General features: G+C 42.4%; 1 protein-coding gene across 4 annotated transcripts in view; it reads right to left on the reverse strand.

Moving 5' to 3' along the window:
- Positions 1 to 228: 228 nt before the first annotated feature.
- Positions 229 to 18,169, reverse strand: part of KCNJ15 (potassium inwardly rectifying channel subfamily J member 15) — a 37,076-nt gene continuing 19,135 nt past the window's right edge. For 2 of the 4 annotated variants that reach the window (XM_055803072.1, XM_055803069.1), the window contains exon 2: positions 229 to 2,329. In XM_055803072.1, coding sequence (XP_055659047.1) covers positions 1,183 to 2,313 — 1,131 coding nt within the window. In that variant the 5' untranslated portion in view covers positions 2,314 to 2,329 and the 3' untranslated portion in view covers positions 229 to 1,182. The other 2 variants (XM_055803071.1, XM_055803068.1) reach the window with 2 other exon arrangements.

Below are 18,169 nucleotides of genomic sequence, written 5' to 3' on the forward strand. Positions count from 1 at the left end.
GGAAATAATTTCTAAGTCCCATTAACAAAGCCGACCTATATATAACAGGCATGCTACACGCACACCACTGCTACCTGGTGTGCTACCTGTAATCTGATGGCTTTAGTGATCTGCTGAGTCCCTGGGTTGTGTGCTGGATGCAACTGCCTATGCCAAGCACTTGGCTCTTTAAACATCTCCAAGGTACCACACCCTCTCCCCATGCCATAAAGAGATCAGGAGCTGCTCAAATTAAATCCTTTATTAATGGAATGGTTTTAATAGACCAAAAATGAAATGAATGAAAGGAATGCTTGTCCTTTATGGTTGCCAGAAAAAGTAAATATTGTCTACAGACATTATACAGCTTTCTTTTAACCAAAATTAAATATGGTCCTTAGCAAAGCAAGCAATCTGTAGAAATGTATCGTCATGCTGCTATTACAAACTATTTACATTGGATAAAAAACAGGTGCCTTAAAGCCAGCTTTAATCATAATTGATTACTGTTATGATTCTGTGTATCTTGCCCTCATCTCCCCTTTTTGCTAGTATATATAAATCAGGCATTTAACAAGGTTAAAAAAAATGAGTGATCACAAAACAAGCTCTGAGTAGCAGAGAGCACGCTCCCTTCCTCACCACCCATCACAACTACTTTGTCACCCTCCTTCAAGATTTAAGAAGTTTATCACCTCCCTGCAGGCTCTTCCCCTATCTAACCACTTGTATCTCAAATAAACTTACTTTCAGTGCCAGGGATCCCCACAAAGGCAATACCTGGTGCGAGAATATGCATTTTAAATATACATATTTTAAAGGAGCATATTTTCTTCTAGCAGTACTGTGTGCTGCCTCTGTGAATGCATGCTCACAGTAAAGCCATGTCAAATAAATATTTGAAGGAATCAGCACAGTGCATCCAGTTTCACTTTCCATACAGAAAGTGATGTGTCTGCTTTTAGTGGTCGTATAAGGCAGAGACTTAATACAAATCCAACTTTGCTAAATCACGATCATGAACAAATAAATCCTGCCTAATTACAAAATACTTAACAACTCAGTCAAAGGGACAGTTTTACTATACACCAAAGCTATCTGCTGAAAAGGACTTCACTGCTGGTTTCATAGCAGACATACAGCACAGACAGTATGATTTTTCAATTTGCAAAAAGGATTAATCAGAATAGTTTGTCCATTCAGTCAAACATTGCTCTGCTGTAACAACATCGTTCTCAGTTCCCTCTCTCTTTGATCCTCCTGCCTGTATTTCTCCTCTAGTTTTTGTTTCTCAGAGTCCATACTATAAAAAGTAGAATCTGTGCTTCTCCTAATCTTCTCAAACTGACTGAAATCTGCAACGTACTTTCCATTTGGAGACAGAGAAACCACAGGCACGAACTCGTAGCCCCAGTGGATCTCCTCAGGGATGTAGGAAGTCCTGCTTTGGCAGACAGCACTGGTGGACTCCACCGTGGCATTCAGGAGCACCACAAGCTCAAAGTCTTTCTCCTTGAGATTTTGAGGTGTGAGATCTCTCAAAGGGCTGCTTTCATCCAAAATGTGGTAGAAGGTTAAGGGCAAAATGAGAAATGGACTCTCTGAAGAGGAGTCAACATTGAACTTGACACTGGCTTGATTCAGCAGGATCCGCTCCCCTTCTTTTGTTTCATATGTCTGGAGAAGCTTCCCAGAGAGTTGACACTGTATCAAAAGGCTCTTCCTCATATTTGCTACTCTGATCACCAGGCAAAGTTCTCCGTTATGTTTAGTGATGACGGCACAGTGGCTGAATTTAATAGTCTCTGCCCTTTTTTTAGGTCTTGCAATTTTGGCCAGAAAGGTACCTGTGATGAAGATTTCAATCAAGGTGGTGATGACCAGCTGGGCCACAAGTAAGAAAATGGCGTGAGGACACTCCTCTGTAATGAAACGAAATCCATAGCCAATGGTTGTTTGTGACTCCAGGGAGAACAGGAATGCCCCCGTCAGAGAGTCTACATTCTTGACGCATGGCTCGCGCTTTGGAGTGAACTTGTTTATTTCTAAATCACCATGAAGAAATGCAATGGCATAGTAGATAACTCCAAAAAGGAACCAGGTCATAACAAAAGTAGCAGCAAATAAGGTGAGTTTGTACCTCCACTTCATGTCTATAACTGTAGTCCACAAATCTTGAAGGTAGAGTAGGTAAATGCCATCAACTTTGTCTATCCGCACGTTGCTGTGACCACTTTTGGACATCACACGGGGCTTGTGTGCCTTGAGCATGGCAGTGTCGATGCCACCGTTAACCAGTGGGATGCGCGACATATTAATCTTCGTGGTTTCCATTCTCACTGCTTCAGTCCTAAGGAGAGAATAAAACAAGACAGTTACTTAAATGAAATCAAAGCACATAGCTGATTCTGAAAACCATTTGAAAATGTCATTGGAGAGAAGGTACAAACATCATCTAAACACAGCAGCAGTGAATAAAAGCAGCTGGAATATAAAGTTACCATCACACAATATATCACATTACAAATAATTTGAATTTCTTTTTCTCAGGAAAAAAATAACCATTCTTTGATTCTGGTGACTGCCGAATATGGAGAAGTAGGTTTCTTTTATGATAGCCTGCAAAAGAGATTTGACAAAGCTGAAATTTTATATTAGTACTTTATTTCTGTAAAATGAATTAAATTGCTTTTTTCCTTACGTTTCTCTAGAGAAGAGGCTCTTTTTGATTACTGAGCAGGTTTTCTTTAATGCCCTGAAGAGAGACATCTGATCAAAATTAAAGTCGCGTCAATGCTTGGTTTAGAACGCAGATCCAGCACGCCACTTCTGTCTCTTCCTGCGACGGAGGCAAAATGAGCCAGACCAGCTTTCACTGTGAACAATTAACTTCCACAAGTGATTTACTCAGTCGGATCTGGCTCTTTGTTACAAACCTACAACTAACCTAGAGGTAAACAAAGCAGACCTGAACACATCGAAGTCGAGTTTTGGAAGGAATATTTACACCTGAAAACACTTTGAAGCTGTTTGCACTGTACACACTCCAATTTTAAGCTGTCTAAGGAAAAAAAAGGAGGTAATTCACAAAGTCAGCATTCTAGCCATGGGCCCTGACCTGTGCAAACCCAGCAATCATTGGACCACCCGACTCCTGAAGTTTGTTTACTGTGCATCAGTCCGAATGAAGAGTAAGTGTGCGGACACTCAGGGCTGAACAAAGCCCACAGAGTGAAGCAGAACGGTGCCTGTGCCAGTTTGATGAGGCAAGTAACAAGACCCGGCTTGCAGGACCAGACAGTGATTACGTAGAGCAAGGACAGTGCATGTTATAGTCGTTCCCAACAACAAAACTTCCTGCTGACAAAAACAACAAAGAAAAATAACATCCCATGCATCCTTTGTGCTTTGGCAGGTCATACAAAAAGCATTGTTTTGTTCCATTGTTTTCCTCAAAAAGAGCCTTAAGTAAGTAAGTGATTCGCTTTCGTGAACCACTGGAAAAAAAAAAAGACCCCAAAAAAACCCAACCCGTCTTCCTTATAGCTACTTAAAAGAATTTTGCAGGAAGTACAAGATATATTTGTGGCACACACATGTGCCAGTCCAGGACATCAGCATAATTGCTCACTGAAGTACCCTTCCTGTTATGTCAATTAAGGAGAATTTTTGTTTATGACTATACCCATCACACTGTTGTAGGTTTTCTGGTAAAGGGTAATTAAACTTTACTCACATTAACACCTGTAGCTCATTCTAATTTTTGTTTAATCACCAACATTTCTTTTTAATAGCCTAGGAGCCATTGCCACACATAAATACACACACACACACACGCACACACACACACACAAAGGAATGCATCAATGATCCCAGTAGGAGATTCCTTATGTGACAGTCAAATCAACACACAGTGCACAGCATGTCCGGATAATAAACAGGAAAAAACCTTCAAGTGATCTGAAAAAGAACAACAGGAGGAAATGGCGGGGGGGGGTGGGTGGGGGGTGGGGGTGGGGGGATGGGATGGGGAGGGTAGGGTTGGAAGGAGTGTACATGCAACTGCTCTTTAAGAAAACTCAAAATCAAGCGCTACTGTCAGGGTGTGGTAAATACATGCAACCTCTAACAGGGAACCTTTTAGGAAAATGCATACCACTTAGTGATAAGGCTCCATTCCCCACACTGAGCCTCACCCTGGATAAGCCATGGATATAAAATGTGCGCAAAAATCTGTCCTGAAATAACTGTTCTTGCTCTCAAACACATTTTCCCTTAGCCATTACTTCCAGGCACAAACATTACATTGTCAGAGCAAATTTCCCTGCCACAGATTGCTAGGCCAGGAGATAACTGGCCTTTCCAATTCAGCACTGGGGACATGTCCCCATCCCATCCCTCTGCTCAGCCTACCTGGATGCCTGCTCCTGGGAGCAGCTCCCCAGGACTGTCGGCTCCTCCTCCTCTGGAGGCCAAGAGGATGGAGACAGCCAAGGCTCCACCTTCCCTCCTTGGTGCTCCATCTGGTGGGCTTGAGCTGGTGGGGCAGGGAAAGGGCTCATGAGCAGACTTACCTGGTCAAGATCAGAGGTGTCTCAGGGCAAGGGGCACGTGGACACTCAGTACACCACGCTCATCATGGCTCCACCATGCCCCAGAAACACTGGCTTCTGCACAAGTGGTTGGCATATATGTAATAAATCTGGCATGTTTGGGATGCAGCGAGCCTGCAGTGCACAGCAGCTCTGCCTCACACTTGCTGTGGCCCTGACACTTCCTTCATATGCCAGACTTGGTGTGTATGCACTGCACTGTTCATCTGCAACACCAGCTGGGTCCATGGTTTCAACCTGCGCAAGGATCTGGTAAGAGTTCTTGCCATTGCCTCTGCTGTGCCCTGAAATACATTGTTCCCTGGCTGGGAGCCCGGAACAGAGAAAATTCTGACACCGCAGCCTGCCAAATTTCCAAAACTGGTGGAGAACACCTAACATCACAGATGTACCGAAATGCCATAGTAGAAGAGTTCCATCCACAAGATAGGGAGACAATTGCACAGCACAATGTCATCCCTGAGCTACGTCAACGGAGAGTACAGATTAAAAATTTGCCATTTCAGGCTTAACCTGTGAAGTAAAGCTTTGCTGCAGCCCTAGGCAATGTCTGGCACACTCCAGACTGTTTCAACTCACAACCAAAGCTGTTTTTCACTGTACCTCTCTACTGTCCCAAATGTGTGAAGTTTGATCTCCACTTGTGAGGTCAGCATGGCAGAGATGTTTGGACTCCACCATAGATGAAAGAGGCTGTATCGGAGCTCCACTGTCATCTTTTATGTCCTCTCTTGATTTGTATTTCTGCATATGACAAAGTTAGTCAGCTTTACAGTGATTTCCTGAAATGGATCCCAGCCAATTTCTGGTCCTTTTTTTGGTGGTAGGATATTTTTGTGTTGATTTGCTTCCTTTTTTTCTTCTCTTACATCACTTTTTCCTGCATGATCCTGAATTCCTCTCGTGCTCTTTTCTTCTCCAGGGAAATTCATCTTGGTTTCCTTTCCCTGCAGAAATACTTGCCTTCTTCTCTGCCACGCTGATATGGGGAGAGAGGATCTGTCACACTGCCTTAGGGAAGCGCTGGTTTTATTCCCCTCCCTTATCACTAGCGGCAGCCAGCAGGAGTAATATGGGGGAAGAAACTCTGATGAAACCAACAGTGGGACAAAACTGGGTTTTAGAAGAGGTTCTTCCCTGCCCTCCACTTCCCCACTGCTTCCTGAGTGAAATGACCACTACAATATCCCACCATGAGTGATCAGTGAGTATTTATGTGTATAAAACCCGTTTTATAACACCTCCATTACTGTTTCCCTTCTTATACCTTACATAGGCACCTCAGGTACTCCACACCCTGATGACCATCCTCAGAACCCCAGCCAAAAGGTTTTGGTTTGTTTGGTTTCTATTCCTTTCCCTCTAAATCTGAAAGCATGTCTAACCACACTAAGTTAACATAAGCAAACAATCCTGAATAATAGTAACAGTATACATTTTTAAATCAAAAGAACCTCTACTGCCCATTCTCTAACTGAATTTACTCTGATAAAGTATTTTTTATTAATGCAAAAGAAAACCTTACTCAAACTGTAGCTGCAAAGAAAAGTGAACTGAAGTACTGTTAAGGAAACAGATACTTCAAGAGGGAAGAAAACCAAATTGTCTCAGACTTGTCTAGCACTCTAATGTCCTGTGAACTACCTCCTCTTCTCACCAGCCCTCTGGAACACCAAAGGAGACTCCCCATCAGAGCACATGCTGGTAAGGAAGCTTAGTGCAGACAAAGTCAATAAAATGTAGAGCTACATACCAAACCACCAGCCATGAATACCTTGATATTAAGGCAATTCCAGCAGCCAGGGATATAACAAGCACATTAACACTGCTTCCAGAGACCACATTATGAAGAAGTCGAAGCCAGCTTGCATACATGCAAAAATGTTCCTGTTTCATGAAGCCAGATTTGCTTGTGCAAGATCTCTTGGCAGACACAACTGATTAAAAGTGTACAGAAGCATGGCTTGTTCAAATGGCCTCAGCTGTTTGCTTTTTTTCAAATCAGATATGATTTGCCACTTGAGCAAAACCTCACGCATGCTTCGCTGCCACTCTGATTCAGGGGCAAATCTTGAACTATTTTTTCAACCAGCGTAAAGCATTAGCAGACTTGGCATTAAAAAAAAAAAATATCAGGGGTGAGGAAAGAAAATAATTGAATATTGAAAAGAACTACATAATCTTTAAATCTTTCCTACATCTGATGTGGTTCAGTAGGTTATAAAAGTCCCTCCTGCCTCCTGAATTCCCAGTGCTCTGCCTAGCATGAACACCCTCCTCCCTCTGGGCTATGCACCAGGCTGTGCTGCACAGTTGTCAGCCAGCAAAGTCATCCTCTGCAGCTGAGCTATGGAATATGAAAGGGAGGGCAGAGGCAGAGGGAGGGAAGCAGTGGCTGCAGAAGGGTGCTTGGCCTCCACCACCAGCTGCAGACACACAGTTGGACATCGCTACCCCGGACTTCCTAAAAGAGCCCTTCTCTGACAGGACTGATCATCACTGAGAGTGGTGATAGGTAGGCAGGCTGACAGGCAGTCACATTGTGAAAGATACTGACTTAAAAAACTAAATTAACACTTTTTTATTTTCTTTCACAAAAGGACTGAACTGAGAGAACTGTAAATATCTCCTTATGTCAAAATCCATTCCCAAAGCTGCGCCTTTAGCTCCCCCACCCCTCCACAGCTGCCCATCGCTGTGGGCAGCTCTGTGAATGGTGACACATCCCAGGCCTGGGCACCCAGGAGCGGATGAAAACAGAGGCACAGCCGAGCCTACCAGCAGGGTAGCATCCAGGGGCTGAGAACTGGCTGCACCAGAGGCGGGGGCAAGTAGTGCCGTGGGGCATTTAGCAGCATGTTTTTCGCCACTCGGCAGAGCCAAGGCAACAACAATTTTCAGACCACTGTTAATGAATTAAAAACTCAAATCCATCTTGATGTCTCCCAGGCTGCTGCCTGACATCTGGCCATGGAAGATGAATTAAAGCTGGAGAAGTCTCATGATACACTGTTTCTGAGGAATATTTGTACAGGCATCTTGTTCTTTCTAAGGACAGGATGCAAGGCTTTGCACTAACTCTTGCTTTATGTAAATGAGCCTTGGAATCTAAAGGGATGGAAGCAAATAGGAAAACAACCAAGCAGGCAGAGAGAAGGCAAAAGACGATTAAAATCTTATTGAGGTTAATGGAGAAGCTTCCAGTGATGTCACAGGTGTCTGGGTCGGGCCTCCAAGTGGAGAAAAAGCACATGCTGAACAGCTAACACACTGCAAGTGAGCCACCCACCCTTCCAAAAACCTGCCCTCCAGCCTCTGCCGTGGGCTCTGAGGGTAAACAGGGACGTGGTCATGCAGAGTCTTCAGTCTGGGAACCTTCAAGAACACCAAAGTCTCCATTCAGAAAGAAGTGTATAAATTGACCAGTTTCCAAAACTTTCATTTTTTCGTTTGGTAATATGGTTTATACAACACTGCTGGAAAAGAGAGAAAGGTTCCCCACAAACCTGTTCTGCCCTTTTGTATTTACAAATGGCTTTCCTGCAGTAGTGTAACATTCAATACTTTTGAATGTCTCCCTTTCCGGCGTATTGTTGCTTCAAACTCTTTCAAGTTTCAAACACTTCATGAGCACAGTTAAGCATTTAAAACTTACCTCTGATGTGATGCTTTTCCCACCCACTAAGCCCTTGCTCGTTCTTGCTGTTCAAACCTTACCTGGCTCTTTCTACATGGGCAAGTCTAAACAGACTCTCAAGAGCCTGTCCTTTCTGTTTCTGGGGAGCTGGGTGCCAGAACTACTCTGCAAGGCTGAAAGGGACGTTATTGTTGCATTAGGCTTATCAAGCTCACAACCTGTACTTCCACTTTCATTTACATCTTTGACCTGCTGTAGGAACATTAGTGACCCCCCACCGCAGGTGTCTGGCACAGGCAACCATCTCAACACCACCACGGAGATGGAACTGAGCTAAGGGATGATGGGAGCAATGTCCTGTCCCAATCAACGTTAGCAGTCAATACTAAAGCCAGGACTGGACCTTCAGAGAGCTTAACACCTACTGTTGTCCTGTTTTGTAGTCCCTGCCACTATTTCTTCACTCTTTCTTTCTAGGATGCCTTTGGGGGTTTTCAGTAGCTATATCTTACCCTTCTTTCTCCTTGAAGTATTTCTTTCCCACGAGGGTATCTCTCATTTTCCTGGTTTCCCCCATTTTGTTTAGTATCCCATTCCTCTCTTCTTTGCCCCTGTCTGTGAATCAGAAGATCCAACCCTATTGTGCTTACACCACTACCAGACAAGTGTGTAGCTGTGGCAGCAGAGCTGTTTCTCAAAAAACTGAATACTATTTTATGTTCTGCAAGTATCTTACGGTAGGTTCGCAGCACCTATTCCTGATCTTTCCATTATATGAATGTTTTCAGTGGTTTCAAATTTTGCAAGGCTTCAAGCCTTTGGGCTGAGGTTTTCCTCAAGACTGGTCACAAGCGAACACACTTTTTTATTCGTTTGCTTAATGTGTCAGTCAAAACAAAATGAGTGTTTCCAAAATCAAAGCCAAGAAAATATGTTTTGGGAATATTCTGCACCCATGTTAAGACAGTTTTGGTGTCTTTTCTTTCAGGAAGTCAGAGTGTAAACACAAACAATTCTTGGTGCAGAAACTGAAACTCACACTCTTTGTGGCCAGATGAGCATCCTAACAGCTTGGCCATAGAGTAATGATGATGCCTCCTTGCTTTCTGGCCTCATCCATACAGTGATGCAGCTTCATTAGGAAGTGCATCTCCCCTCCCCATCTCCCCAGTTTCTTACCAGTGAACTCCACTGCAAGGGTGGAAATGTGGGAACAAATCACCTCAGACACAGAGAAGAGTCTCACCTCCACCTCCTTCGATGGTCAGATTTGAGAACACAAGTGGAAGCAGCCCCACACTTCAGGAAGTCTTGCTATGCAGGAGGAAGGTGGAGAAGAAAAGGGGGTATGTTGGGAGAAGGCTGAAGACAAGCCAAGGAATGTCTTGTTTCTGGCTTTTCTTGCTTAGACACAAGATCAACTAATCCATTTGGTATCTTACAGGGTGCTTTGTGTTATGCTGAAATGCAGAGCTGTTGGGTGCCCAGCAAAATGAGGGTCAGAAATGGAAACACCTGTACATGTCAAGCACTTCCAGCACAAAACAGAAACAGAAGCTGGGCAGGGATTTTCTGCAAAATAGTTTTTCACTTAGTCAACTAAGACCTACCTAAGTCCTACTTAAATGCTTTATTCCTTTTTTGGGAACGGGCCCTTTGCCAGCCAGCTGCTCCAGCTGCTGTGAGAGCATGCTTCCACACATCTCCCACTACCTTTCACGTCCTGGCGTGGGGACGGGCCACCTTGCTGGAGCACAGCTCTTGGGGGAGAACCAGCCAGGCAGAGGCAGCCAGAGGGGCTGTGCTGCTCTTTTCTCTGTTTTCAGGGCTGGGACTCAAGGTGGTTGGGTCGGTTTACCTCTCTTTATGCTTATTTATATACTGCCTGGTATAAATCACCTGGCTATAATCTGACTGCACAAGCTCATGTGCCAAGGCAGTTTCATGTTTCTGTACACAGCTGAGGGATGACTGTTTCCTTCTAGTATTTTAGTCACATTCTGGCAGCTTTTATAGCAGTATAGAAAATAATGAGTGTGAGCCCATCTACTGCTCAGGTATTAAGTTCGACAAAGTTTGTAGGGAATGGAGTTTCCTCCCAAGTCAGTGTGGAGCACAAACGTCCCAGACTGGACTGCTAATTAAGTTCACTGGGACCGTCATTCCTTGCTCACCGTAGGTTGGCAGTGTCCTTGTCTTCCCTTCTTTCACAGCAGGTAAAGGACAGCACCTTGTTTTTAACCTCCACAGTGCCCACCCATCACTTCACAAACTGGCAGAGACCTACTTTACCACTGAATAATGGTGATAATAATAAAGTTAAATTCATAGTAACTGATTTGCCAATTTGCAGTTGTTTCGAAATTTGCTGCTTTTGTTTCAGACCTGAAGAAGGGTTAGTGGGACAGAAAGCTTGTCTGGTCTCTTTTTTTGTTTGTTCACTTTTTTCTCCAAATTAATTTCTTGGTCAAATAAAAATCTGGTTTCATTTGAAAGCAAACAAGTAAACAAAATGAAAACCAGACACTTCCTATATTTTTAATTGAAATTGTCAGCAGGTAGCTGAAAATGAATAGTAATGTGCCTAGTCATGTTTATGCAAGAGGCAGGGAGAAAAAATAGCCCTTTGCTGATAGTCCGTGAAAGCTGGCTAAAACATCTGCAGCCTGCCTTTCCCAGGGCCACTTCTCCCTGTTTCTCAGCTACCATGGGTGGTACATGAAAAATATTTATCAGGCATCAGTGAGATATTTCAAATCATTTAGAGTGGTTTGTGCCTCTTCCCTTTTGTGGGCTACAAGTACCTGGAACATCAAACCCAGCCTTGGACACCAGGTCCCAGCACCAGCCGCATCTCACTCTGGTGGGCAGAGACATCAGTTCCTACCTGTATGTCAACCCCACAATATTAATATATCCAGTGGCTCAGCAGCTCTCTTTTTAATTACCATTTTGTGATGCCAATTCATTGCATGATGTATGCACTGTATGCCAGTCAAGTTGGGTTTTGTTTTTTAATTAGTCATTGCACACCAGGGCTCTCATAGCTCAGCGTAGGTGTGGCTGTGAGGTGAGGCTCCCTGCAGGGTGTCAGGCTTCTGCTGTGGCAGATGAAAGCTACTTTTCCCGTAAATCACAGCACTCCTTTAGCCCATACCACAAGATATTACACTGGCAGAGGAATGACCTTAGTAGCCCACAAATATCCCACTGTATGTACACATTTGCAAACACTGCCGAAATAGGCATGCTTATAATTCTCTGTTGCTATGCAGTCACTAAATCTCAGAACTGAAATACCAGTCTGTGAAAAGAATTTTCCACCAAAAAAAAAAAAAATTAAATATGTAAAAGCCTCAATAGTACTTAAAATAAAGGTAGTGCTGCAAAAGGCAAGGAAACTGGCAAGGGAAAAAGCTTTTTATTTAAAGGTCTGTATATCCTTTTGTTCATCTAATACCTAACGCAGATAGAATCAAATCTAACTGGGGAAACAGCACACCTTGACTCAGCAGGAAGAGGGACCTTGTAACACTAATAAAGCTTTCCCTCTGTGACAGTTTCTGGGTCTCTTACTTGTATGGTGCAGCTGTTTTGTACTGTTTCATCAAGGCAGAGTAACAAGAAGGGCAGAATAACCTGCTAATTAAGCCAAATTTATGGCTTCTCTTCATGGCCAGGGCACACTAGTGAATTTGGCCTTGTGATTTTTGCAATACTAACAAAGCACAAGAAAGGAGGATGGGTTTGTCTTGGTTTCATCTTAAAACTTGTTACAAGCTGATTTTCTCAGGAAGTTATTTGGTTATGAAGAATTGCTCTACCTGTGGGAACAAGTTCATACGGTGGAAAATGTTTTCAGAAAGTGACTGGTCTTTCATGCTAGCAAAATGCAGCCTGTGAGACAAAGTATCCATTTCCCTCACCCAAACCTAATGACTTTTAAATTGCATGTCTTTCTCTCTTCGGCAAAACACAGACGGTGCTACCAGCATAACAGAGACACATACAGATTACTTGAATTTTCTTTATACTGTATTGTTGTGTGGTCAGTGTTCTCTCTGAGGGACACAACAGCTTCAAACCTGTTCATTCCTACTCCATTTTCTCTGCACTACAAAGATGTCAGATTGCACCAAGCACCCATTTCCCTTGATTGTCCAGGTCTGATAAACAGAGATCAAGTTCTACTTGATCTCAAACAAATATTTGGTAGCTATTAACAAAACCAAAATGTTAAAACTTTTAAATGCTGGAAAGAAAATTCAATAGTGTCCAATAAAATCAGGACGTGGTATTTCACAGGCAAAAATCTATATGCACTTACATAGAAAACATAGGTTCATTTTTACTATCTAAAATATTGCTTCATGATATGTGTGTTCTTATAATAATAATAATAATAATAATTTTTTATCTATAATAAAAATTAAATAATAATAATAAAACTTATAAATATAGATGATGCATTGCCTATTCTGTAAAGCACAAGCAGTTGCAAATACAGAGTATCAATGTGGGAGATTTTGGTGATCTCGAGTTAAGTCGTGAATGTATCTTCTACATATGTTTCCCTTTATGCCATTATTACCCTTAATAAAGTCAACACAAAATAATTTTCTCAAATGGCAAGTCTGGGCCACATCCACACTGACCAGTAGCCGCAGCCCATAGCTATGGTCTTGGAGCAAAGTCCTTACACTATCAAGTCTCCCCTTGAGCTTTGCTCAAGCCATCCTGGGGTTCATGCAGGGTGTCCCCATCCCCATCCCCATCTCCATCCCTGGCCCCATTCACAGTCTGGTCCTGCTACTGCCCCAGCCAAGCATTTCCTCCTCACTGGCCCCGCAGGAGATAGCCACAGCTCCCAGATGGACAGAAATGGTCACGAGGGTCCTATAAAGCATTAAAATGCTGCACTGGTGTATAAACTGGGGGCTCTCACCTGCCTCTTTGAAGTGGTCTCGAAATACCAATGACAGTTTCATGTTGCAGGGTTACTTATTCTCAGTACTGCCCAAAGTCTAATTTCAGGGCAGCTTTCTTGTTTTTTTCCCCTCACCAATCCATGGATGTGGTTAATTTAAGGTTTAAAAGGCTTTTTCTCACACATACACACACACACCCATATATGTTTTCCACTGAAGTCTGTGCTTTTTCCTAGACCCACCCAAATTCCAGTACATAGCTCACTTGTGTGCCAAGCTTTCATACTCACCATGCAATGAATGGAAAAATGCCCTTTTTTCCACTTCTGCACATTTTGGGGGAAGGAGGGGGAGCATGTGTAGAGGAGAGGGAAGAAAGGCCTCCAGAGGAGTTCAGTTATACCTGTTATTTCAGAGAAGAAACAGAGAAGAGTCCCAGGGTTGTCCATGGGAACACTGTTTCTGCCCACCTGTGGAGGTGCATGGGGTCCAAGCCTGGTTGCTTGGTTGGGACTCTGAGCTGTATTTGTGGAGTGCTAAGGAGATTTTAAAATTAATAATTATAAAGTAAAAGTAGCATAAGCTGCTAGCTGATATGTTTCCATTCTGTTCTTATAAAGTACGTTAGTAACACTCTTGAACACATCAATATTTTATGAGAGGGATGAAAAAAAAATCAAAGCTTAATGATGAGAAATGTTGGGGAGTTTAAAATGGAAGTGATAGTTTTCAGCTGCGTCATCCTGAGCTCCCTTTAATAGGGTATTTCAAGCCATGAGCATCCTGGTGAAAGGTGGTGGACTGGCTGCAAAGGGCTTCTCTTGTTGGCCACAGCGGCCTGGCAGAGAGAAGGCTGCAGGGCTAGAACCTTTCCACCCCTGCCCATGCCTGCCTTCCTACAAGAACTTCCATTGTAGTTCATGGGGTGGCAGGAGACCCCAGACCATGGGGAAGGAGCCAGCAAAGCCCTGTCCCCTCCTGCTGCTGCATCTCCAGGGTGAACCCCAGGGCTGTAACAACACGCAAGCTCCATGCAGTCTATTTCATTGCACTCACTTCCATGGGGATTCTCTGATGTCTGGTCAAAGCAGGTCCCCCTTGATTTCCTCTTCTCAGTGAAGGGATTAATGACATCTCTCTGACTTACAGAGCCACCTAGTTTCATGAAGCTTGTTGGAACATAGTTTCTGAAGCCTCTGTTCACCTGCCAAGTTAAGCTGAAATTAGCCTGTGGATTTAAGTATGCGGGCTGTTTTTTATCCCTTTGTTGTGAAGGAATATGCTAGGTTAATTATTTATCCTTTCCATCCACAAAATTTTATCGTTATACAGAATCTTATTATCACTAATATTGCAAAAACTGGAATAAAAAATACATAGTGTTTAAGAAAAAGCTGTTTCCTGAGTTTGTTGACTGGGAGGTTACACAGTCCAGGTTTGTATGTCTTCCAGATAAACTCCCAAGGAATCAGAGGGAAGAGAATATTTGTTTTCCTCATTGCTTTCCCAAATTACTCGATCCCTGCCAATTTCCATGACACAGACCCCTCAGTCTGCTGCAGAGACTGTGGCTTCTGAAAGGGAGGAAATAGCATGAATGTACTGGTGCACATCAATGTTTTTTTATTTTCTCGCCAAACCAAAAATACCAAAACAAACAAAAAAAAATATGAAAAAGGTTTCGATTTTTTAAAAAAATAGTAATAAAAAAATCATTCTGGACTGAAGATGCTGTTTGTTCAAACCAAAACTAAACCTTTAATTTTGCTTTGACGTTTGTAGAGATATGTGTGTGTGTGTGTGTGTGTGTGTGTGTAATGTAAATCAGGTGAGGAACAAAACATTGCTTGAAGTGACAGGTTGCAACATCTTACTTTCACAAAGTCAAAACAAAAGTTTTTACTTTTCAAAATTATTTTCAGACTTCTTCAGTCTAAGGTGCTCTATCTTGTTCACATGAATTCATTAGATCTTTCATCTGACCTAAATCAACATTTGCAGCCGTTAAGACTTTTGGCTGGAAAATCTCAGCCTTCTGTAGCTGTAAAGACCACATGAGTTTCCTGGCTGGTTTGGGAGCAAGTGAAACTTGTGCAATGAACTGTTCCTCTAGGAGAACACAGCAGAAGCAATGCCTGTCCCTGTTGTTGTGATCCGGGGACATAACTGTGTGATTCACTTGTCGTTTTCCTTTGTCCTATAGTTTCTTGGGAACCTCCATAAAAGCTTTGTGGTGCTATGTTACAACAGGGTGAAAAAAACCCAGCAGCGATGATGTGCCCAAACAAGAAAAAAACTTCCTGCTGTTTTTCAAAGTTACTACATTTCCTTATACTCAAAGGAGGCTATTTTGCTTGTTTATTTACACATACCTTATCTTTATGACGGTTCCTTTATGAACCCATGTCATCTCAAAAGCTCCGCAATGTTTTACAGTTGGGAACTTGGGAAGGTCTAGCTTTGATCACTGAAGTGATTAGACTGAATAGAACATTGTTCATGTTCTGCTGAGAATAGTTTCCAACTACGTTCAGAATACCACAAACTTATTTTTAAAATTCTACAATATTCAGCAACTTCTACCTTGGTTTTTGTAAGTTTTACAGATGCTGTGAATTTCAGAAGTCACTTTGATGTTTTCCAAGCAGCCTGATTTATGAGAACAAAAAATACCACCATTCCCCAATTACTTTCTGTCGCCTTGTTATAAGGCTTGATACATCAATGGAAATATTGTCTGGCTGAGGAGGCCAGGCATAAAGAATAACTGGGGTATGAGGAAATCAACTACATCTCCCACAAGAGATCATTCTTTCAGTGGAAAAATCAAACTTTTTGATCCCTAACACTGTGCTTTTCCTGTAATATTTAATTTAATAAAGCCTCCATTTTCATTGAAAAACACACTTGATGGGAAACATGTAACTAGACCTAGTAGACATTTATGTTATTTTAGTGCTGTTTATATGTTGTTTTAGTGCTGTTGAACAGAATTCATATTTTGTAGACAATTGCTAAAGATAAGTGGTTGCAAAAAGTAGCTAAGCAGGACCATGAATATATCAAATTGCAGCAGCGTATTTCAAATGGGGTTAAGATAGTGCTATTGCTGGAAGTCGTACAGACCATGACTCCAGCAGTCAGATGACAGCTTAATGGCAATGCAGAAAAGTCCTTCATTCACTGCTCTAGTGACACGCTGTCAAACACAATCTTTCCCAAAAGGACATGCCGTTTCTGAAAGCACTTCCTCTGCTCCACTGCTGTATGCTTGACTTCTTGTCTGCAGGCAGCTTGATGCCACAGCATCTGCAAGATCCACCTTTTCAAGTCCAGAATTTCAGTTTATTAATTATTTCCCAATGTGCCTCTTGTTCACAGTCCTTCTTATCTGTTCCATGACCAAATCACTCATACTTCTAGGGTAAAGATCTTATTTCCTTTCTGCTATTTTGACCATAATTTCCCCTTCATTAATGCAAACACCTTTTCATTACTTCATACCCATAAAGCTCACAGCCTAACCTTTCCACAGCTACTGCCCTGCCCCCCATAGCTCTTCTTTCTTTTACTCTTTGTTGGTATCTCATTCCTCTTTCTCAGCAATGCCTGTTTTTTGTGACTTTTTGCCCCCTTCATGGTTTATACTTCTCTTATGCCATTCCTATTCGACATACATGAAATTCCCCCTTTCACCAGATTCCAACCAAATCCTGAAAACACACCTGTTTTGAGACACATTACAATTTCAACAAACATCTGCTCATCTTTATGTTCACCTAGCAAGTTCCTCCTTTGTGTTGTATCATGTCTCACTTGCTGTTAGATCTGTAATCATTTAGAGCAGATCTAAAGTTTTCCTCTTCTTTGTTCATCTGACTGCAAAGCGTGTTGAGGACCTACAGCATGGTGAGAATTAACTTGTTCTGCTTACAGGCTATGTTCAGCATCAGCATTGATAACAAGTGATTTCTTTTTTGGAGGAATTCTTTTCCAGGATGGCTCTACCTACTGCACACCTGGGATACCTTGAACAATGCTTCTTTATCTAATAGTGAGTTTTCTCTGAAAGAAACTTGGAGATACACTTTTTAAAAATTTGCCTGTGAATACCAGACATCTCGAAACCTCACTATGAGATGTTAGTTCAGACCTGGCTGCCAAGCATCTACCAAATTGAGACATTTCTAAAGTATATCCACTGCAAGACCAATTGTTGGATTCTGTAGGCTGAAATTTCTTCTTTGTTCATGTTAGTCCTCTGAAAGGTTTCTGTCTAGCCTGAGCTAGTTTGCTAAGGCACCAGAGTCAGCGGAGAGAGCTGGGTACCTCCACACAGTGAGTCTGCCTCTTCTTCCTCTAATGCCTGGAGGTGCCCAACTCCTTGCAGTGCCTGATAAGCTGAAACTAGATCTTTAACTTTTAGACAGCTGAAATTATCTTATCCTTGCATCTGTATAGCAAGGCTAGTGTTCCTGAGGGGTGCCAAGTTTATTGCTTCTATAGAAATCAACTATTCCAGGGTATGTGATAGTACCCCCACTCTTCTGGGAAGCATGAGGCTTATGTACATATATTATATAGTACATGTGTATATTTCAAGTTGGAATATCCTAAATAAATACATGCCAGCCTGACTCGTACTGATGAAGCCTTTTGGGTTAAATCCCATAGAAGATGCTGTGCAGTGTGGAATCCAATGCAAGATTACACAACATGATGTACTCTTTCCATCACACATACAGTTCAGTTATTGTTAAAGAATGTAAATTACACACTGAAGCAGATGAACAAGGTTCTTTTATAAAAAACATGCTATCTAGGAATCTAAAACAAGATAAGGGAGATGTCTGCTCTGTTTTATAGGGCTTTGACTATGACATTCCCTACCACAGGTCAGCTTGCTTGTCTATGTCATCAACATATACACTGCCACCACGTCTTTACCAGAGTACGGATGCATCATGCTTATACTGTGAAATGCTTCCTCATCCATGTTGTTTTTACTTATG

Source organism: Falco peregrinus, chromosome 4 (genome assembly GCF_023634155.1).
Source record: "Falco peregrinus isolate bFalPer1 chromosome 4, bFalPer1.pri, whole genome shotgun sequence".
Taxonomy (NCBI): domain Eukaryota; kingdom Metazoa; phylum Chordata; class Aves; order Falconiformes; family Falconidae; genus Falco; species Falco peregrinus.